Raw genomic sequence first — 23,588 nt, 5'->3', positions numbered from 1 at the left:
TTGGAGTAGGTTTGGGGCTGGAGTTTAGGGACAAAGTGGCTTCTGTGGATTTGGCATAAATCCATTAGGCAGTTTCTCCTCAGTTTTGGGCTTCATGCTAAATTGATAGCTGGAGTAAACAAGCAGATGGTTCCACTAGGCCCTTTCCAACAGAAATTCCAGTCCTACTGTCATCCTCCTGCAGTTGGAAGTTAGGAAGGAAAACGGTCTTGGCCATGATAATTCAAAGTTGTTCTGTCTGCTAAAAAAAAGGGAAGTATAGTGATTTAATGTAAGTATCTAGAAGTACAGATGTGGTAGACCCAGTTCCATCTTCCTCTGTGCTTTCTGTAACAAGGCAGCACTTTCTCATGGTCTAAGCAAGGGCCAAGAGCACCCAATAGAGTAAAGGAGTTGAGCACCTTGGAAGCAGTCTCTGGAGGCTCTAACTTTTGGCCTGGAGAGATGTTGCCATCATTCCAGGTTCATGTACACTTCAAAATGATGAAGAAAAAAAAAAAGCCTTCAGCTTCTTCTGCATTGATGTTCCCTAAGCTGGTGGTGCTGCTGTCACCAGCCAGTGACCTATTTGGGAGGAACTGGGGGAAGGGATCAGGGGACAGAGCTGCCGTGGGCACTGGCACCCAGGGACCATCCCTCACTTGTTTGGTTCTGACTTTGCCTGGAGGCAGCAGCCAGTAGGCCTGGTTTACACCTCTCTCTGGGGGCTTTGCCAGCTCAACCTGCTGCACAGCCCAGCAGTTCCCTTCCTCTTTGAAAGGGAGGCAGAAGGCTGCACCTGTGGAGATGCAGGGCAGCGTTTGATGTGCTGTGTGCCCTTATTTATGAGCAGCATTGGGTTGCAGTTTTGTGTAGGAACTCTGGTCACACTCACACCCCACTGTGCTAAATGTGAAATAAGTCTTTGCTTCAGAGAACTCGTAGTTCCTGGTTCCTTCCAGAGGATTCTTTGCATTTTGTTGTAATTTCTACAGCCATGACTGCTGTTATTTCAGCACGTGCCCCTCGAGCTGTCAGGAGGCTGAACTTCAGTTCCCAAACCTGGTTTTCTCTTCGTTTCTGTGGCTTTTTGCTGCACTGCAGAAGAGCATTTGTAGAAACTATGAAAACAAATGAAAAAAGGGAAGTAGTTTTTTAGAAGTAGTGGCAGGTTGTAAGAGCAGAGAAGAAAATAGGACAGTGATGAACTTCTGTCTGGTCCAGATGTTGTTGAGCTTCAGTCTAAACTGCAGTTGTCACTTCAGCTGAGCATCCTGCATTATTCGTGTGCCGTTGTAGAGGTGGGCAGTGGGAGGCACTGTCAGCTCAGTGAGTTTTGTTGTTTCAAAACAAAGGTGAGGGGACCTGGTTGGGCACCAGTTCCCAAGGAAGCAACTTCTGTGGCTGGTGAGCTGAAAGATTCCCAGCTGGCTGGGAGGCTGAGATTCAAATTGGCTTTCTACTTCTTGGTCTCAGCCCTCAGTTTTATGGGTTGTGTGTTGGGAAAAGATGCCCCGTGACTTTCCTGCCTGATCTGTCAATAAAGAGTCCACGTTTAGTGGATCTAAAGGGCAGTGTTAGGCTGGCAAAGATGTGAGTCAATCTGTGCATGCAGGGATGGAAATGGTTTTTTATTTAGTAATATAGTCTGTTATCAACACATGTAACTCTGCACTGAGAAAAAAACCATCTCTGATAGTGAGGGAGAAAGGGTTTAGAGGAAATTGTAATAAAGCTGTAGCAGATTTCTTTGGGGGATTTGCAGTGCAGCATTAGTAAGCTTCAATTGCATTAGCAATTCTTCTGTTGTGTTGAATTAGTGTTTGTTTTCTCCTGAATAGAATAAATATAATCATGTTTGTTACCTTTTTTTTTTTTGTATGACTGGAGCCAAATGCTATTTCCATAGTAAAAGTATTATGGCAATAATAAAAGTAAGTACTTTCCTGTAATAAAATACACCCTCTTCAGCAGTGTGGTCTCTTTGTCAGTACCCCCCATCCCAGGTGATGGGGCTGTGCTCTTGCAGTCTTGCTTTTCTCAGCCACAATGAACATCCTTATTCTGTCTGTTGATTTCCCTCTGCTCAGTCAGCAGGGAGACTGAGCTGCCCTAAGAGCCCTGCTACTTGAGGGGAGCTTTTCTCTTCCCACTTTCAAGAAGTCCACAAGATCTGCCCCTGGGCAGCACCATTCCAGTCACAGACACACAGACTGTACAGGAGGAAAAGTCTTTTTTCCTGATCAGCTTTTGATGGTCCCCCCAGAGGGACCACAGCAACAGAGTGGGTTTTCTTCATGGCTCTGGGATGTGGTTCTCCCAGCCCTGATGTGCAGAAGAAAGCCTGGGTCCCTCAGGTCAGTCTATGGCAGAGCAGAGAAATGCCCCCCCCTTTTCTCCACACTGGATCACTGGATATGTCTCTTCTGAAGGATTTTAGAATTATCCAGATACCTTCAACTTTAAACCTAATGCATGATCTCAGTAACATTTTGCAGTTGAAGCAATAATGTGACTTCAGCTGCATTATGGTGTGAAGACTGAAGACTAGTTCCTGTGCATGGCCAGCTTGAGTGCTGTGCAATTGCCTTTATGTGCCATCTGCATGTTGCTCATTGCTGCAGCAAGTGGCATGGACAGCCTCTTGGTGAAGGAGGTTTTACTCTAAAAGTGAAAAATCTGAATTCTGTCAATGCCTTGAAAGCAAAGTGCCTGCAGGGTGAGCTGTTCTGTATCTAACATGTACGTACGTGTGCACATATGTTTGTGGTACCTTGTTTGTAGGTATGAAATGTAAGAAACCAGTTACCTCTAGTGAGTGGTATGTTCATAAATAACTGCAACATTTAATAACAGTTCCTCAGAGACCATCTTACCTGCTGAGCTGCTCCATTGTGGCAGTTTCAGAAGTGCACATGGAGAGTGAATCACTTCTTGCCTTCAAGTGACTGCCATGAACCTGGCATGTAGAGATCCACGAGAATTCAGACTGAGACTGAAATAATTGTGAGATATTTCATAGATTAAGGGGCACAGCAGAGAAGTTAGATTGTCAGATCCCCTGTACAGTGAGAATTAGCTTGGCTTTGTCTCCAGTGGAGCTACTGCCACTTGAATCAGCTGAGGATTTGGTTTTCACTCTCCTAGAGATGAGCTGGGGAAATGTCACTTAAAAAATGAAGAATTAAGAACTTCAAGGTAAAGGTTTCTGAAAAAAAAACAAAACAAAACTATTGATTTGGGTTTAGCCAGCAAATTTGTCTGAGAGCAGGCAGTAATTAAAGTTGATATCAATGACCAAAGTTTTGCAGCTCCATGGGAGCACTTTGATCTCTCAATGGAATGCAAAAAAAGAAGGAAAAGAGAGTAAGCAAGCTGTGAGGGAAACCCCTCACATTTCCCTGCCAGCAGCAGCTTTTGGAAGGAGCAGAGGCAGGTATCACTTATCTGGGAGGCTTTGGGAGTGATTTGTTGCTCTTAGAGTTAAAGCTGAACTCAGTTGTGAAAAGAACAGTGTAGCTGCTGTGAGAGGAGAGGTCAGAGGTGTGTGACCTGGTGACACCTGGTGAGGGATTTGCCCTTAAGCTGCAGTGAGGAACTGAGGCTGAGGTGACACCTGAATCAGAGGAATGTGTTCATTTTCAGTCCTGCAGCCCTGACTCTGCACTTCCTGGCCCGGATTGATTTTGTTCTGTCATTTCCAATCATCATGAGCTGCTCTGGTGTCACCAGGTTCACTGGCATTTGTCATGTCATGGTCAGTCTGAATGTGCCAAGAAGGTTCATTTCTAAAATAGCCTGTCCTCTTAGGCAAGTTCCCACTCCATTTGGAAAAGCATCAGAGTTTTGCCTCTTGTAGAAAGCACTTACCTAAATCTGTCCCTGGGGTTAGGATGGTCTGTGAGCCCCACTGTGGGTCTTGAAAATGTGCTGATGGTGGAAGGGACTTGGAAGCCCCTTCTCTGAGGTGAGAAGCACTTCATTTCATGACAAGACACAAGCCAGACTGGTCAAAGAAGCACATTTTTGGTGTTCACAGACTTTTTTTACAGGGTGCTCCATAGTTGGGGGTCTCCAGGGATAGATACACGTGCCAGCAGCCTGATGCTTGCAGAGGTGTGGGGTGAGGTGGGAGCTGATCACTCACTGTTTTCTGAGCAGCATCTGGGCTTGAGTGCACGTCTGAAACAGGCTGGAGATGCTGGTGTGTTCTTTCCATCCCTGCAGCATTTAGCCAGGAGCAATAACTTGATCTAATTATTCATTTTCCTTGTAAAAGTCCGTTGTGATGGGATGACTCTTGTGACCAAAAAATGAGGTCTAGAGGTGCCCAAGTATACTTTGTTTAAGAGAGCAGACATGCTGAAATACAATGTTCAGAATTAATGGTACAGCTCTCATGATAATTTGAAGAGAGGTTTAGATGGAAAGTTAAAAATACAGGTGAAGTGAATAATAACACACAGATATGAAGAGCTTCTGCACGACGTCCCCTAAGTTGTACTGTAAGGAAAAATAATCTCTGATGCTTGAGTGTAGTCAAGGCTGAGGAAGAGGAAATCCCTGCCAGGGCTGCTGTGGGGGGCAGCACTGGGGGTGCTGGGGCTGCCCTCAGCTCTGTCCCCTCAGCCATTTGGGTTAAACTGAGCATCCACAGCCCCAGGTTGAAGCAGTTTGTTTTCCCCTGTTCCTGCAAAGGCTCCAGGAGTCGCACGTTCTGCTCTTGGAGTCTCCTGGTGGCTGTGGAGCTTTCTGTGCCTGTCCTCCCCTGCCCTGGAGGTGCCACTGAACCCTCACCTCCTGTACACAGACACAGCTAGAGTGGGTGTCCTGTGGGGTTAGGTTGAAAATACAGCCAGAGAAGGTGAACTTGTGCTCTGGGAAGGGCCAGTACCAAGGTCACCCTAAATGTCTGTGCTGGAAACTCAAGGAGGACCCAGAGTCTGTCCCAGACTGGCTGATGTTACTGGTTGTCAGCAGGTGTGTAGTTACAGACATGCATGTGCCAAGGGGATGTGAACAGAGATGAAGAGTTGCCTCGTGTTCCACTGCTGACAAATCCTGGCTGGGCCCTGGGAAGGCCAATGGATGATGTTGCAGGAGCACAGAGACCCATCTTGGTGTTCCCCTCCATAAAGCACAACCAGCACAGCAGTTGCAGTTTTCACACAAGTGCTTGTGCTTGGACGTGCTCATACAAGCTGAGGATTCGTGGTCCTCTGGTAAGTCCCAACCAAGACCAGTTGCTGGAAGAGAAAGTCTGTTAAAGGCTTCATTTTGAAGGACTGAGGCTGTTGGGAAATGCAACACATTGAAATTCAGGGGAAGCAGAATTGCTGTTGGATTTGCAGTGAGGCAAAGGGAGGAGGGTCTGCAGGGTGGACTGGCAGGTCCCTCAGCTCCTTGCTGGCCTTTCAGGAGTGGTCACCTCTGCTAGGACAGGATCCTCAGCACCCACACATTCACCCCAGGTGTCTGGGAAATGCAAGAGGCTTGGGATTGAATGTGTTTGTGAAGGGGAGACATAGAGATTGTTGGAGTGAATTCAACCACGTCTTGCTTGTCTGACACAAGCTATTGCTGAATCAAGAAGGTCTCAGAGGTGCCAGTTATTAAATGCACTCTCAGAGAAGTGTTGGTTTTTTCCTGAATTTTAAAAGCTCTCAGTGCAAGTCCCTGTCCTGAGGTAGTGTTGGTGTAACCTTGGAACCTCTTCTCTCAGAGGCTCAGCATGTTCTCTGTTAAAAAAGAAACCAAAACAAGAGTGGTTAAAAAACCCCTGTTCTTTATTTTACTTACACATCCTGATCCTGGACAGCATCAGGGCACGTGTGTCCCTTCAAGGCCATGCTGAAATCCATTCTCTCTGAGTGACACACTTGTCATAATGCAGTTCCCAGCAGAGTCACAACCTTTAGCTGTGACCCTTGGCTCTGTGCTCTCCTGTGTGTGGCATCCACACCAGGAGCTGTGCCTGGGCTCTGTGGGAGGTGCTGCAGTCAAGTTCACACTAATCAAACTCCAGGGTGGTTCAAATTAGTTCTTCTGTCTGCAAATACCTCCTGCCCCTGTTCTAGTGCTTCTAGCTCACTTTCTGACCTTTTATTGATTCCCCCTCCCCCCTTTTCTTTCTTTCTTACCATGTAAAACCAAATTAAAGCAGGAATTGGGATTGTAAATAGATAATGGTGTGTGAATGCAGATGAATCAGTGCCATCCATGTAGAGTGATGCTAATTGTGCCAGGGGAAGAACAGCTGAGTGAGTGGGGTAAATATTTAATGCCTGAATCCAAAGTGAAACACAAGAGCAAGAAAAGAAATAAAGAAAATAGTTTAGTCAAGAAAAGCACAGTTCACTGCTTTTGCTCAAAAGAGGAGTTTTGACACCACTAACCTTTCTGTATTATGCACTAAAGGAGTTAGAGGAGCTGCATTTAAGGCAGAGGCTACAATTTCACTTAAGGAAAAAAACGCCTTAATGCTCTGGTTAAAAACAATATTGGGCAGCATTTGGGCTATAATCAGTTGCTTAAGAGATGGAACAGGTTGATGAAATAGGTTGCCCAGGGAGGTAGGTTGTGGCTGCCCCATCCCTGGCAGTGTTGAAGGGCAGGTTGGATGGGGCTTGGAGCAGCCTGGGCTGGTGGGAGGTGTCCCTGCCCACGCAGGGGGGTTGGGACCTGATCATCTTTAAGGTCCCTTCCAACCTTCACCATTCTGTGATTCTCTGCAGCTTTCACAGCATCTAGACTTGGAGACTGTGTTTAGGGTGGGGGGCCTGGGGACAGGGAGGGAAGTTCTGCAGGTGCTGAGGAGAACTGAGGGACTCAGAGCTACCTGCTGGAAGGGGAAACAGCTGGTTAAGGAGTTTGTTGGAACTTGAAACTTGATCAGATTGATACAATATCTTACAGGGCCTGAGCCTCCTTTCATCCCCCCAAAAATATGCATTACTTATTCCAAGTGACTCCAGGATTAAAAAGATGCTTTTATCTAAAATGGGCACTGAATTCCCATCAGTGAGCAATGACTATTGTTTTTACTTAAATATTCTTGCGTTGCTACTTAGTCATTCCAAAGCCCTGGATGTCAGTTAATATGTTGCCATGTTCAGGAAGCTGAATTTTTAATCAAGTGATTCACTGGTGATGGCAGCAGGAAAGGGAGGAGAAATGGACACAGGCTGGAAAAGTTTTGAAAATGGCTAATAGACGTATTTAAAAAGAAAAAAGTCTGGGATGCTGCAAAATACAGTGGCAGAGGTCCAAAACAGAAGGGCTTTTATTTACATGACTCACTGGACTATTAGAAATTCAATCATTTATTGGGCTAATGGTAGGTGTTAAAAATTCAGAGCACATAATGTAGTACAAAAGTGTACAGGGGGATGTGGAAAGGAGCTCCAGCTCATTTTAATTAGCTCTGTGCATTCCTAAGTCCCTGCAGTGTAGCTCCTCCTTTTTCTCAAAGACAGCAAGACAGCATTGGATTTGTAAAGAAAACTAATGTCACCTTGAGGAGTCGGTGGCACAAGCGCCGTGAGCTCCGTGTCCCAGCACGCTCAGCATCCCCTCACACAGCCTGTCCCTCTGCTGCTGTCCCACTTGTCCCAGCCTGCCTGCAGGCTTCCCAGCACTGACTGGAGCTGCTGGCTCTGCCCATGGTGGTGGCAGCTCCTGCAGGAGGCTCAGAGGGTCCCTCTGGTTCCTGGGTTGCTGTTGGCTCTTGCCTGCTGAGCATCCTTCCCATTTCAGCTGAGGTTCCACAGCAGCAGCCAGGGCATTTGCATTCAGAGACCATGCAGCTGCTTCAGTTCAACTGTGTTTATCTGTAATTAAATATTCCATTATCAATTAACTATTAATGCTTCGTAATGATTATTTTAAACCTGTGGGAACCTTATGGTGCAAAGCTAGTAGTTAACTGCAGGTGGGCACGATGTTTTCCACCAGATGTGTAGCTCAACCCAGGTTATTTCTTATCCACGGGAACATTTCTGCCCCTGAGCCATCCAGGCTGGTGCTGGCCAGTCTGGGTCTCAGTGGGCATGAGCCCTTCATCCTGCAATTGTCCACCTGCAGAGTGGGTGGTGGCAGCTGGGGAAAAGGAATTGCAGGACTAGGATGCTCTCTTGTTGGTTGTGTGAGGTGGCCAGCCTTACTGAGCCCTGTGGAACAGCTTTGGGGCTCAAGGGTGCCCCTTCTAGCGTGTTCCTACCTTCAGCACTGCAGAAGGGGTGGTTGGGTTTGCTCCCTTCCTTGCCACCTCTTCCTCTTTGCCATCGTTGTTGGTGTGTTTTGGCTGTTCCCTCAGAGCAGAGCTCTGAGCTGGGTGTTGATGGCCAGCAGGACCAGGGATCGAAACTAGCTCCACATTCCACAGCCATGGCCACAGCAACCTGCCACTGCCAACAAGCTGCTGAGCTGCAGAGACAGAGGGACAGGAAGATAAAAGGAGGAAGGGGAGCCTGCTGGACTGGAGCCCTGGAGAGCACATCAGCCTGTGTGCTGAGACTGGGAGCAGTGGTGTGTGTGGAAATGAGAACCTGACAGTGATTTCTTGGCTGATTTAAAAAACTGTCAATGTCTTTAGCAAATGCCACATGGTACTGATAAAAACTTCCATGCAGGAAGTGCAGGAACCAGTTTCCTTCACCCTAAGTCTTCTGTATGTCATTAGAGCAGGGCAGAGAGGGTGCAAACCACTGTGGTAATGACTGATCCTCTTTCTCTACTCCTGCTTTTGCCTTCAGTAATTATTTATGCTACTGCAAAAGTAGCAAGAGGTGCAATCCATTAATTTTTCTAATTGATTTTCAAAGTGTTAATTCACTCAGCTGGTAGAATTTGAGCACTGTGTGTGATCCTGGGAAGGGAATAGTGGACTATTCACGTACCAAACCAAAGTGTATATCTAAGTAGATTCCTAGTCTGCAGGCCACTGAATCCCCTTCTCAGAGGATATGAATATTACCAAAATAAAAAAAAAAGGGTTGGGGACACAAGAGTGAAATTCTGCCTCATTTCAGGCAGGTTAATTTTATTGTTCTCTAGTTCTTATTTCAGGCAATTGAATTACTTGGCTCTCCATACTTATGAAAGTAAAATTTGGCTCTGTTTACCTAGAGATTATTTATGAGAAGTTTGACTATTGATTCAGAATGAGTAATAAAATAGCCTTCGGGGATAAGAGTATTAAGTTTAAGTGTGTTGTCATAACAACCAGCCAGAGTCACTTCCTGAGAATTGGTTTTAGGCATCCCAGGTTTGCTAGCAGCCCAAAATATGTTTGTTTGAACTTAATTATTTGAAAAAGTTTCAAACTACATTGGTTCATCTGCCATCTTTGAGTTGCCCAAGGATGGCAGAATGCCATCCAGAACCCATTTTTATTACACCTTGTAGAATGAGGAGTTATAAATAATAATCTGCAAAAATGGTGATGAAAATAATCAATAGAGAAATTACCAGGAACAAACTTCATTTTGTAGTCAGAGAGTGTTTTCAGTGATGCTTCACAGTGATGCAGGATGCAGCCCCAAGATAGTACAAGGTTTCAAGTCTGTACTGTAGGTGGCAGAGATGCTTTAGTAATGCAGCATAATCATCCCTGCTCTTTCATTGCCAAGGAGAGCAGGGTTACAGTGCAGATCACCCACCAGTAATGAACACTCTGCCAAGTGCCATCCTGGCTCCCTCCTGTTTCCCTGGGAGGAGGGCAGTTCACCTTTGGAGGGGTTAGTGAAGGACCTGAAAATATTTTCTGGGCTATCAGTTCTGCTGTTGAAAATGTGTAGTAATGAAATCTGAAGTGTCTTCTGAATGGAATGGATTCCCAGGATCCTTTTGCCTTCATCTAAAAAAGCAGAGGTATTGGAATGCCAGTAATTTTTAAATAAGTGACAGTCTGTGATTAAAAAATTAAATGGGCTTTCATTAACAAGAATAGGATTCCATAATAGCTTTTGTCATGGTAGTGTTGTTCTCCTTACCATGGTTAATGTTACCATTATATACCTCAATTCAAGAGTTCTGGGAATTAGGTAAACATTGTTCCTGACTAAGACTTGGTGTGTGACAACTCAGCCAAGAATTATGATCTGGAGTTTAATAAAGCAAACAGCATCATACTTAAAAAAAAGTATAAAAGAGGTATGAAGAGAACAGCTGCTGAAGGACTCCTAATGGGCTGTGGAGCTTTCCACTCATGTTTGATGGCTATAATCTTCTCCAGTTGGGGAGGTTCATCAATCATTGCTTCTTACTGGCTATTTCCAGTAAAATAAAATCATTCTTGCAGTCCTGTCTCTTCCTCAGTTAAAAGAAACATACTGGTTGTTTTGGTTTTTTTCTTAGCAGGGTTAACCAAATGTGAGGATAGGAGCTGAATAAGCTTGAGAGCCAAGCTCATCTTGCATACCTTAGGTGTAGGTGTCTCCTGAGATGATTTTGTGTAATTTCTGTTTGATATCAATAAGATACAAAAGGTGACAGAGCTACATGGCTCTGCTGCTCTGGGGAAACACACAGAGCTCCTCTAGTTCAGAACTGTTCTGTACCTTCCCCTCCCTCTTTGTGGTGCAGGAGAAGACTGGAACCTCTTGGTGGTCCAGCTGGACCCATTGATTTCCCTGGTGCCACAGACCCAGCTCAGCCCCCCGTGCCCTTTTCCTTGGAAGGAAACCCCTGCAGTTACCCAAGTGTAACCTTGGGTGGGAAGACAAGCAAAGGAGGGCCCAGGAACAGCCAGGGGGTGGATGGGGCTGCCTTTGAGCACCTGGGCCTTGTGGAGGAGTTTGTGTGGGAGCAGGGTTGCCTGGAAGGACAGGTATTGGGGTATCGGGGTATAACTCATGGTCAGAGTAACATTTGGCTGTTATTGCTTGGTTTCTTGCAGGTTTACTGGAATGAATTTGCCTGCCCCAGTTATCAGCAGTAAAAATTGGCTGCGGCTTCACTTCACATCAGATGGGAACCACAGGCAGAAGGGGTTCAGTGCCCAGTATCAAGGTAAAAGCTTATTGCCTGCTCTCACTATTCACAGCACGTGTTCAGCCAAACTTCTTTTTCCTAGGAATATACAATTAACTTCCTGTGAGATCCTTCTGTATCCTCTTTAACATTAGTTTTCCATCAGGGTATCCAGGCGTTGTCACATGGAGAACTGCTCTTGGCAATTGTTGGGGGCATAAACAGGAGCTGCAGGAAAACCCTCTGCACTGTGCTTGGTTGGCAGGAGAAGCTGTTCCTTCCCCTGTGGTTTCACAGCCTACACTGGGTGGGATGTGGCACCAGCAAAGGGCACTCTGGAGTCCCACAGAGACTGTGTCTGCATTTACACCAAGCCTGTTTTACTGGTCATCCCTAGAAGGGTGGATTTTGGGATTGGGATCTTAAGATGCTGTTGAGGGAGAGGAAATGCTTTGGCACACGAGTCAAGCAGAGGAAAGACCCCGTTGTGTTCTGAGGTTTGTAGGCAACCATGGCTGACTGGGGTTCAGTGCATCCTGTTGGGACCACATGGTCACCAAAACTGATGGGGCTGAGTGGGTTCCTTAGAGCTGTGGGCACCAGTGGGTCGGAGGCCTTGGAAGGATTTTGTGGGTGCAGTGAATGCCCTGATTGCTTCATACAGCTGGGTCTGGGGGCAGGGCCAAGGAGGGGGAAACGAAGCAGGGAAGGAGCAGGAATGACATCCAGTTCCTCATCCAGCCTCCAGAGGTTTGTGTCAGTGTCATTCAGCAGCTTTCCTCAAAAGGAAGAAAGTGACTTCAAGGAAAAGTATTAGACTAACAGGAGCAGAGTGTGAGGGAGAGGAGTTTCCTTTGAGAAACCTGCACACTTGCCCTGTTTGCTCTGTTGGAACCTTAGCTGTGTTGTCAGGGCCTCCACACGGGCTGTGCTTTATGAATCACCATTGTTATTTAACTTCCCTTGCTTTCCTTTAACATTTAAATTATTTTAAATTACAAGAAAAAGATCCTTTGTTTTTTCTAGTCACACAAACGGCTGCATGCACCTGATGGCTTCTGAGATGACATTTTCCTTTGCTGTCATCATTGCTGCTTTCTATTAAAACACCTGTCTGAGTCATCCTTTTTTCTTAAATAGAAAAGTAAAGATTAATGTTATAATTTCCTTTGATTAGATAAATGTCAGGGGGCTCTAATCTAGCACAGTTCTTGGAAGCTGTTTTGTTAGATATAATGAACTGTGCTTTTGTGTATTGGGTGTTTAAAAGATGAACTTAAAATGTGCTTTTGGAATGGTGCTGAAGCAGGACCTGTGGCTGGCAGAGAGTCTGACACCCCTTCTTCACACACTTGCTGGTTTTTGTGGAGTTTGTCAGGTTCTTTCCATCTCCCAGGGAGGATTTCAATACTTCAGCAAACCAAGAAACAAGGTGTAAGGGCAGGATACTTGCAGTCAGTGGAATCTGTGTCCACAGAACATGAAAGTTGCTGCTGCAACTTCAAAAAACTCAGCCTAACACTTTTTATAGAAACATAACCTTGTTTGAACAAAAATATTTTAATGGAGAGAAATAAATACATACAAAATAGGATGTGCAGTGCCCTGTAAAGTAGAGCAACTAAAACATGGTTTTCAGAAGTAGAGATGAAACAGACCCCAGGAGTGTTGTGATAGGACAAGGGGTGATGGTTTTGAACCAACAGAGGACAGATTTAGACTAGATGTAGGGGAGAAATGTTTTACAATGAGGATGGTGAAATACTGGCACAGGTTGCCCAGAGAGATTGGATGGGCTTTGAGCAACCTGGTCTGGTTGAAGATGTCCCTGCTCACTGTAGGGGGTTGGTTTAGATGGTCTTTAAAGGTCACTTCCAGCCCAAACCGTCCTGTGATTCTGTTGTCCAAGAGAAGGAAGAGAGGGTTTGGATTAATCTAGTTTGTTGTCCATCCAAAGACGTGTAGATACATCACTTATTAGCATCTTATCTCCTCTGAGACAGTATCTGGCTTTGCTGATAATCTGTAAGAAAATAATTTCCCTTCCAGCTTGTTTGACATGGGTACAGAGTTTTAGCAAAATGCCTTCTTTGTGTGCTCTGTTTCAGCTCTTTCTAATCCATGCCCTAATTTGGAAATCTCTTTATGAATGCAAAAGCAAGGGTTGATATCATCAGCCTGTGTACAGGTTTTCTTTGTTGACTACAATAAATTTGTTCCCTTCCAGGGAGAGTTTGAACATTTTTCCCTTCCTTTTATCTGCTGTGGATCTTGCATTCTTGCAAGGACTTTTTTCCCCACGCCTGTAAAAGCAAAGGACTGTAGAGAAAGGGGTGCATTGATCTTTTTATCTTCCTCCCACTTCTTCCACCTTCCTTCCCCAAAACGTGTCATGTACCTGCAGCTGGTAAGAAAATAAGCTGGAAGTGCCTGAGGAGAGGAGACAGGGCAGGGGCAGAGGGCAGGTGTCCCCCAGTCCTCTTATCAGCCCAGGGGTGAGAGGCTGTAAAGGAGGTAATGAAAAAGCTGCTGAATTTAAAATGATATCAACCAGATCTGAATAATGCTCTGGGTGGTGTGGTCCAGCTCTCCACATGTTTTATTACAGAAGTTGGATCACAAATTGCTTTTTAGATGATTGTTACCAACACATAATTGCATCTTTTCTTGGTCTCCCCACCCCCTTCCCTTCCCCTTCTGTCTTCCATCCTCAGGTAGACAAATAAACACGGGTGAGGCTGTAGCACAGCACTGGACACCAGCAGAGCTGTCCCCTTTAATCATGGTCTGGTGAACTACCTGTTGCACGTGCTGCACCCCAGAAATGGCTGTTAAGGATACGTTTATGGATATAGACATATGCTTAGTTTTTGGTAGAACATCATCTGTGATCACACCTTTGGGCTGCAAGGTTATGGCTTAGGCTGTGCAACCTGTTGAGTCTCCTGGGCAATCCTCAGGTAGAGACAGGAAGATTCTGGTGCTTGTTGCAGGCTTTGATCCCTAAAGACCCAGCACTGAGCCTGCCTAATGGAGGGGGTACATGAGGAGTTCCAAAGTGGTTGCATTTGAGGGTGTTTCTCTTCACCTCCAACTTGAGTAAGAATCCCCATAAACAACCTGCCATAGAATCCCAGGTGACACTACAACACCCCAGCAGGAAGAAAAGGCATTTAATTATTTAATAACAACCTCCCAGCAAGGAGAACAGAGGTTCATAGATTTTTGCTGAAATGCTGTTTTCCAAATTAGAAATAAATCAATATCTCCTTAAATTTTTGTTGAGTGCAACATGAATGGGTTTAAAAGCAGCAGCCCAGCCTGCCTGGGTGCTGCAGGAGCTTTGTAGTGTCATCTTTCAGATGTGACAGGACACTGAGTATTCCATTAGATCTATCAGATCTGTGTGAGCAGCAAAACCTGCCAGAAAACAGAGGAATGTCTGTTCATCCAATTATCCTGACATGGCCCTTTGTAGTACTGATCCACATTCAAATTTATAAACAAAATAGACTTTCATATTCCAGATTTTTGAGGGCACGGAATGGGGGAATTGTTCTTTTTAAAAAAAGCAAGTGATACTGTATTCTGACTTGTTCTAATCTAAATTGAGTCATTTGTAAAGCTTGACTTTCATCATTATGTCTCCGTGTGGCAAACAAAATGAAGGATTAAGAGGAGAGTATTATAGTGATCTCTCTTTATCAATTAGTGTTGAAAGAGACATGATGCAATTAGGGGAGTGTGCACTTCATGGGTAATGTGGTTTAGTCTCTGTATTTTAGGATTGGTCCTTAGTAATGAATGTCTGGTTCCTGCTGCTTGTTTTCATTACTGCTGGGTGCTGTGGAGCTAGGCTTTGCATTACTCACGGACCTGGAGCGGGGCTCTGTCTGCTGGCTGGGCTCTGGGAGGCAGGAGTGAACCCAGCTGAACCTCTGTTGTCCAGTGTGTCCTTCAAAAGACATGCAGCTGTGTGCAGGGCACACCCAGAGGGGTCAAGGCTCAGAGCCATGAAGTCTCCACACCAGTTGCCTTCTGCTGGACATTGGGAGGTGTGAAATCAAAGGACATGGCTGCAGTTGAGCAGTCAGTGTGGCCTGACGAGAAGCCCTGACCCTCCAGGGCTGCTTTATCCCACTGACAGTGTCTTGCATCAGTGCTGAGTGTGTAGGGCCAGGAGCTGGAGGGCTTGGCTTGGCCTTTATGGCTGCAGCCCCTGCTTTGTCATGGGAAGTGAGCAGATCTGGGCTTTTCCCTGGGTGGCCCACAGAAGCATCCACTGGTCATTGTGTGGTGTATCTTGCAATGGGAACTTGCAGAGAATATAAGAATGGAAATGATTTTTATCAAGCTCCTCTCTTACCCTTGGTGCCCCAGAGCACTTCACAGAGCAATGAATTAGGTTTGGCAGAGTCCTGAGCTGTTGAGTGTTCTGCAATAGCTCAAGTTTAGCCTTAGATACCTGAGATTGACTGTATTCTATTGACTGGGAGGGAATATTGGCTGTAACTATGAGGTTATCCCTGATCTTGCTTGAGGAGGGCCAGAGAATCCTTAGCTGCAGCATTAAGGAGGGAAGCAGAGCAGGACCAGGACCTGCTCGGGGCTTTGTTCCTGGGATGGGCTGAGGACATAGTGTGACCTGGAGCAAGATGTGGCTGTTTGGGCCATTCTGAGACTTGCTGCTTTTTCTCCCTATGCAGATGGATTACAGTAAAAAAAAGAAAGAAGTGTGTGTTAGATTTGCTTTGAAAATGGCAAACTATTAGTTATTTTCCCCCTCTTTAAAAAAGAAGGTGAAAAAAAGCCCCAAGAGATTAAAGATACTAATAAGAAACACACAACAATCTTTTCTTGATGTATATTTTTAAGCTAATGTGCACCTGAGGTAGAAGTGAGAACTGCTTTATTTAAAGAGAAAGCAAAAAGCTGTAACCAAATGATGAACAAAAAGCTCAGAGAAGCACTACCTTAGGAAAGCTTCAAGGAGGACTTCTTGACATTTCCCTGTCTGAATCTCCTGCAAACAGATGTTACAAACAGATTTATTTTTTTTAAAGCCAAAAAAGCATGATTAAAAAGAAAAGACAACAAAACTTGTTAATTCTGTTGGTAATTTTCCTTGACAACTTTGTCTTAGAAATGTGCTAATTTAGGGATGAAAGTATGACAAGAAAAGAGCAGTTGAAAGTGGGAGATGAGCTGGTTTTCTCCATAGATAAGGACTCGCTCGTCAGAAAAAGGATCCTATAAAGTGATTTGGACATGATGCTTTCTGCTGTGAAGTTATTCTTTAACCACATTAACTTCAAATCTGCCAGTAAAAATTCTGCTGTGTGCCAGTCAAAAATCTCTGTCTGCTGCAGGAAGCTGCTGCCTCTCTCCCCCCACCAGTATCCAGATGGGTTTGCCTGTGGGGTTTGTGCAATACCCTCTGGTGGAGAGAGAGCCCTGGTGACAGGCAGGTCCAGATCATACAGAGAAACAGCTGGTCACTTCCTTGGGGAATTTTCACACTGCAAAGAAGGATAGGACTCTTGGTAGTGGATGGATGGACAGGAATCTTGTTGCTGCCCTCGTGTTTTCTCATCTTCTGGATGAGGTTTTGAGCAGGGAGGGGACTGGTCACACCAGGACCCCTGGCAGAGTCACCAGGCAGATTTTATCCTGGATGTGCCTGTGGCTGCTGCTGGTGTGTCTGTAAATTAATTCTTCTCTTTAGCAATAGTATGGTTTTAATATAGCCCTTCTTTTCTGCTATTTTACTGCCTTTTTGAGTCTAATATTTATTCAAGTCATGTGCACAGGTTTTAGGTTGTGGGGTGTTCATTTGAGTGCTGTATTCCCATAGGAGCAGAGAATGACTTTACTGTATAATACATTCATGGAATAAGTGCAGCAGTAAAACTGGGTGAAACTAACTCAGCATTTTACTCTGAAGTTTCTTAGAGCTTCCCTTGTGTCTGTTTCCCATTTTTAGGCTGTTAAGCAAAATGTCATGGTAAATGAACAGGGCCCAGATGGTTTTGAGGGGTCAGGATAAGTTGTCAGAGCTGTGAGGGAAAGACACAGGGCATCCTGCACTGAGGGGTTCTACAACTGTTGCTTCACTTGCTTTTTAAATAATCCCTAATGCTGAGCTAAACCTTTTCTTTGTCTTTTGCTTTGTTTTACATCTGTCTCTGTAGTCAAAAAGCAAATTGAACTGAAGTCCAGAGGGGTGAAGCTAATGCCCAGCAAGGACAACAACCAGAAGACATCAGTGTGTAAGTTTTTTGGCTCCTCCTCATGCTCTCTTTGTATAATGAGCTCCTTGAACATTTCATTTGGCTTTCCAGTAATCTTTAAAACTTTGTCACTCTTGAAAGTTTTAATGCCTCTCCCTCTCTTCCCTCTGCATTACTGCATCACTTCCTCCCAGTGCTCTATTCACAAGCATTTACTAACTCGTTGAAGTGGGAATGGAGGGGACTGGTGTGTGTGCATTTAATATATACTGTATGTTCCTGCTCAGGGGCAGCCTGGGGTCTGTCACTTCTGTTGTCCTCTAGTGTGGAAAGTGTCAAACTGCAAACATTGTGCAAACTGGATGTTGTAAAATTAGGAGTGGGGAAAAGGAACCACACTAAAAAGACCTACTAGAAAATGTACAGAGGCAGTAGCAGTCTCTCTCTCTCTTTCTCTCCCTCTCTCTCTTTTTCTTTGCATTTTATTGAATTATTCATCCCTGGAGAAAAACCAAAGCACTGCTGTGCAGGAGCTTGTGGTACTGATTTTTATGCTCTCCTTGTTAGTTACTTACAGTGTATCGAGGGGTTGGTACCTTAGAGGTGTGCTCAGAATGTCACCTTGTCACTGCTGTGTTTTCCTCTTGCAGGAAGTGAATCCATTAGGTACATCCATCTTTACTTTAGGTTCTTTCCAAATCCAAAGCAAGGCTGGTGTTTTCTTTCTGCATGTGGCTCTGGACAGATGACTGGGCTCTTAAGGAGACTCTGAGATTAAGCAGGAGGGATCCAAATTAACTCACATTTGTATTTTATATCAATTCGAATAGAAGCAGAATGTAGCATTTCCTAAAATAGTTTTTAGAGGAGAGGATAGAGGAGCTCATTTTGCTGCCTCGTCCATTGCACCCAACAAAGAGGTACTGGGGGGACACTCCACTCGCCTGGATTTCAGATGCAAAATTCACTGAAGAAAAATGGATTCACTGAATTTAAAGCATCCCCCCGTCTGTCTGAAATGGAGGTGGCTCACTTCTAGGCCCCCATCAGTGCTTGTTCTTTCCAGTTTTTCAGGAGCAAGGCTCAACAAGGTAACTAAATAGCAGGATGGAAATTGCCCAAAATCTCCAGAGCAGAAAATGGTGGAGCATGTTTAGAGAAAATACAATTTTAAGAAAACCTCTGTATGCAAGATGTTCCTGGTCCTATGATACATTATTGCCAAGAGGAATTAATTGTAATAAACATTTCAGTTCACTTAACTGAGAATAAATTATCTGAGTGTGTGGGCACTGGAGCTGAAAGGATGTTTGGATTGGGAATTTGGATATTGGGGAATGTGGGGAAGGGGGTCTTCACTGAGTGAAAAACATTAGCCTGGTTTGGAGTCATTAGCTTACTGAATATGAGTATTTGGGGATTGAGAATATATAGGGTTCCCATTTCTCTTTCCTGGGAATGCTGGGCTGCTTCCCTGTGACAGTTTTCCCTGCTGTTAATGAGTGTTGCTGCTGCTGATTGTCAGCACTGGCACTAGCCCTGCTGGGGCTCCAGGGAAAGGCACTGAAGGCTGAAGAAGAGACAGCAATGGAAGTTTCCCTCCCAGCATATCCTGCTCTATCCCAGTCATGCTCCACATCTGAGGATAACAGTAGGAAGTTCTTGTTGCCTCTGCCCAGTTTATCCTCACCCAACAGCAGGCTCCAGTCTGCAGAGCATCAATTCAGCATCTCCTGTAGTGCTAATCTTGTCATACTTGATAAGGCAGAGCAGAGCACAGGAAGGCAGCTTAAGCTGAAAGATGCTCAGCTATAGTCTGGGGCCCAATCCCTTCCTTACCAACCTGGTGCTTGCCACAGCCCTGGTGCCTTCAGCTCCTTCCATGGGCTCTGCACTCAGCAAGGTCTGGATTGGAAACCCAGATGAACCTCTATCTCGTGCAGCTTTCTGCTGTCACACTTGGTTACAGGAAATTTTCAACTGCAGAAATGCTGATTCCGGAGAAGATGTTTCCAGAAAATGGTTCCTTTTCAGCAAATGGAGCCCAAAATGTTATCTTCAGTTTTCCCTTGCCTTTTTGATTTGCATGCATGCCCCTTCTCTCAAACTTTCATGAGTTATGAGTCTGCATATGCATCAGGGATAATTATACAGGTGGGACAGGCTGATCTGTGAAGTTTGCCAGTGTTGCTCTTGTTTCATCTGGCTTGAATAGCAGAAATTCAGAAATTCCTGTGTCTCTTGGTAATAGCTAGAGCTATGCCAGGCTTTAATTTCAAAGACTTTCTTACCAGCAGTGTTTTCTAGTGCTCTTTTTCCTAAAATTCTCCCTCAAAGAATCTGGAGCCCCCTTGGAGCAGCTGGCAGCTGCCTGCTTGGTACCTTGCAGGTCTTCCAGAGGATTTCTGCTTTGCTGGGTGGACTCTGTGGTTGGTTGCCAGATCCTACCTGGCCACATCAAACCCTTGTGTTTCATGTGTCTGAATGGAGGCAAAATGTAGTTATATAACAGCTCCTGGTGCTACTTCAGAAAAAGAATATGTAAAAATATGGAATTTTGGTGCTCACTGTGTTTGGTTGCAGTCAGTTGTATTTATTTGAAATTGAAATCAAGTGCCTCGTACTGTTCACCGTCCTTAAAATTAATTAGGCAGCTTGCTGTAACCGTTTTTAGAGGAAAAATAACACAGCTCTGGAGATATAACAAATAGTTTTGAACTTTAGGTTGCATTTGGGAGATGATTTTGCTCTATGCAGTGTGTGTGTGTGTGTGTGTGTGTGTGTGTGGATATTCCGGGTCACAGAACGGGGAAAAATGTGGTACTTTGCTTTTACAAAACAGCATGAAAGTTGCTTTGTCTTTTGAATGAGGACACCTGAAAGCATGTTGGAAGGGGTGGGGTGAAGCAGTGCACTGGGTATATTCAGATTTGTCAGAATCTATTCTAAATGCACAAATGCAAAGTTGTTTTGGAGGTGTTGACCAGTTTTAGGTCTCAGCCAAGCGTGCAAAAGCTTTGAGATGCTCAGCATTGCAGCAGGGCTGAGATCTGCAGGGGCTGAGGAGGCAGGAACGTGTGTCCCTGGGTCCCTGCTGTGCTGGGGCAGCAGAGGCACCAGCCCCGGGTTTCTAGCAGGAGGCAGCACAGCTCTGAAAGAAGCTGCCTTGGGTCTAAGTAGGGCATGTTGCAAACACAGTCTTTGTAAATGGTCTTGAAAGTCTGTAAACGTTTTTGAACTCACAAGCTTCTGAACTATTCTGAGACAGCAACAAGATGTGAAATGTGGGTTCGGAATTCCCCAAGTGAAAAATTTCCAGCTGGAAGGAGCCTTCTCCAGTGGCAGGGGCTCACAGCCCAAGTCTGTACCCTTTTCACACTTGCTAGACACATGAGTATTTAATGTCTGCATTAGTATCACTGAGGTTCTGGAAATGCTTCATGTTTACCTGGGTGCTGAGGGACCTTCCTGCATCAGGAGGACAGCAGGCACTTCAGTGGGGTCAGCACATGGCCAGTAGCTCAGGTCTGCTTCTAGCACTGTGGTTTGTAACCCATTAGCTTTGACCAGGTGGTTGCATGGAGTAGCTGCAAGCCTTAGCAGGATCTGAAGGATTAATCTTTTTAAAACAACTGATAAGTCCTGCAGTTCTTCCTTTCCCACCCCTCATGCCAGTGGAAAAGCTCACCTGCTTGCACTGAGAAATGTTGAACCTCTGTAAAACCTTTGTAGATGTTGCTTTCTTTTGTAGTTCATATTTTACATTCCTAAATTCAATAAAACAATTGTCCCTTGGGAATCTATCAGTGAACTTTATGAACGTGGGGTGATACAGCAAACTAAGGAAGGTTTTTCAGTCCCTTGAACATTTGGAGGCAGTTCCTGTGGCAGACACAGCGAGGGTACCTGGCTGCCAGAGCCAGGAGGGGGGAGTTGCTGAAAAAATGAGCACGAAGGGGTGGGAAACTAGATCCATGGTTTGGGGGAGAGAATCCTTGAGCCTATAATGTGGAAATTGAACAGTTCCATCACAGTTTTGAAGATCTATTGTTTTTCTAATAACCTTGAGGAATTCATTGTAGAGTGCTGCAGCTGAGGTATAGATCAGTCAAGCCTGCAGGAAGATGAACACAGAACTGACAGCAAGTTCTCAGCATAAAAATATGGAATAGGACCTTTTGTATAGTTATGCTCGTGTGTGTTTAGAATAAAAGATAGAAGAGCAAGAGTTTGTGTGACTGATCCATTCTCTTCTTTTGCTCTGCTTTACAACTCTCATGATATGGAGGTATCTTTTCCCCTTGCTCTGTGTTATCTGCTCTCTGGTTTATCTACATATGCTATATAGATATTCAAAAAATGCTAGCTAATGAGAGGAGAAGTGTTTCTAGTCTTTAGAGCTGTGTTTTATAACTGACAACCTGCCCACTGGTGCTGCTGGGTTTTGCTGGTCATCCATGGCCCTGCTGCCTCCCAAAGCCTCCGGGTTCTCTGTCGTCTGATGTGGGGCACAATAATTGGGTGTGATACCAGTGCAGAGTAACTGATGTGGGCATAAATGGCATTGTCTGGATAGTCATTTGACCATGGGAGAAGGAATTTGGTGTGGAGAGGTAATCTGCTCTGCAGGGAAGGGCCTACCAGTGTCTGCCTGCAGAAGCTGCGTTTGTGCATGTGTACGTTAGAGGCACGTCTTGTTCAGGGAGGTGTTACTCTGGGGAAGGTGTAGAAGCAAGAAACCTTAGCACTTCTCCTTAAACACCATATGGACTCATGACATACAACCCTACTTTGCACACTGCATCCTTAAGCATTATGTGACTTCTCTGGAGCTGGCTGTGGGTACAGCAGCGCGTGCGTGTAGGTGGGCAGTGATTTCAGAGACCCAAAGGAAGATGGTGTCACCTACGTCCTGTGTTCAGCCGACCTCTCATTTCTCAGAGGCAGCAGATCATTTCAAGCACTAGCAGAAAAGCTCTTGGAAGTTGGTGATTTCATTTGCAGAAGGATCACCTCTCTCTCTGAAGAGCTGCTCTCCCTCTCAGGGTTCGAGGGGAATATTTGCTGCTGCTGCTGTTTCTGAGCAGCGCTCCCACTCGCTCCCTAAATCCATGGGCTGCACTGCTGGGGGATGTTGCATCCTGACCTTATTTCCTTGCCTTGAGGCAATTCATGACTCACTGCTGAAGCCTCTGTGTTTTCTCATGCTCTGAACTTCATTTGCTTTATGTATCATCAGGAGAACAGGAACATTAGGTGTGTCCCACACCCTGGGAGGTAGACACCAGAGGAGTATTTAGCTCCACAGATGACATTCAACAGCTTCATCAAAACTACAGGAAGTGGCCCCAAACAGCTTCTAAGATAGAGCTCAGCCAGTTGGGCCAACTTTTCTGTACTTAGTGTTACAATATGTGCCTGTAGCTCCTGCAATGAAGTGATGAGGTCTGGGTCCTTTCAGCCAGCCGCTTATGTGGGGTTTAAACACCCTCCAAATCTACAGACCCTAAGGGAAACTGGCCAGGTTAATAAAAAGTTAGAAAATTTAAAGCTATTCAAATTTTTGGTGTGTATTTTAAGCATCAGGGAAGAAGTGGGAGTAGGTCAAATCAAAAGAGTGTATTTCAGTGAAACAAACCCACCAAATTACTGTGCAGCTCTGAGACCTGCTGAGATACCCCAGTGCAGTGGCAGGGACAGCCCCAGGTCCTGCAGGCAGAGCTTCACAGCTGGGCTGGGAGGTGGTGGGAAGAGGAATCCAGGGCAGACCAAGGCCCTCAGAATTGAAGGGGCTGGAATGAGACGTTAGTGCTTAGAGGTGAGGAGGAGCTTGGAAGCTGTAGTGTTTCCAGTGTAGATGTTCAGATGAAAGCCCCGTTGCAGCAGGAGCAGAAGAGCAATCCTTCTGTCCTGCGAGGAGCAGTGTCACATCTTCCAGCTGCAGTGTCTGACTACACAAGGTGTAATTACCCACTAAGTAATGACCATATTTGATGGCCTTGCCTTTCTGTGTGTTCGTGCTGGGCAGTCTGTGTGTTCACTCCCCGTGCTCATCTCCCCATGTCCATGTTTCTGTGCTCACCCCTCCGTGTCTGCCACCCTGCCCGCTGCCTTTCGGATCTCAAGCTGTTGAGCAAACATCCCTGTTGTGAGAAACACGCTTTTATCACAGCACCATCATGCATTTGGCAGTGGCCTTTGGGGCACCGGGCTCACACGGTGTGTTCCGAAGCAAAACTGAGATTGTTCCTTCGACCCAGTGACAGGCAGAGGTAGAGTGGGAACGTACTGGTTTAGGACTCGTGCCTCGCGGCTTCGTGCCAGGAAGTGTTTTCTTTGCGTCCGTACAAAGGTGACCGAGTGGCATCAACTTCTACAGCTCCAGGACAACATCACCCCTTTGTCTCG

General features: G+C 45.4%; 1 protein-coding gene across 1 annotated transcript in view; it reads left to right on the top strand.

The window, feature by feature from the left end:
* CSMD2 (CUB and Sushi multiple domains 2) overlaps positions 1-23,588 on the top strand; it is a 262,798-nt gene that overhangs the window by 102,158 nt on the left and 137,052 nt on the right. The window contains exons 6-7 of the mRNA XM_051638216.1: positions 10,877-10,989; positions 17,142-17,219. Coding sequence (XP_051494176.1) covers positions 10,877-10,989; positions 17,142-17,219 — 191 coding nt within the window. The remainder of the gene's footprint in view (positions 1-10,876; positions 10,990-17,141; positions 17,220-23,588) is intronic.

Source organism: Apus apus, chromosome 21 (genome assembly GCF_020740795.1).
Source record: "Apus apus isolate bApuApu2 chromosome 21, bApuApu2.pri.cur, whole genome shotgun sequence".
NCBI lineage: Eukaryota > Metazoa > Chordata > Aves > Apodiformes > Apodidae > Apus > Apus apus.
This window is presented reverse-complemented; position numbering and strand designations above follow the sequence as displayed.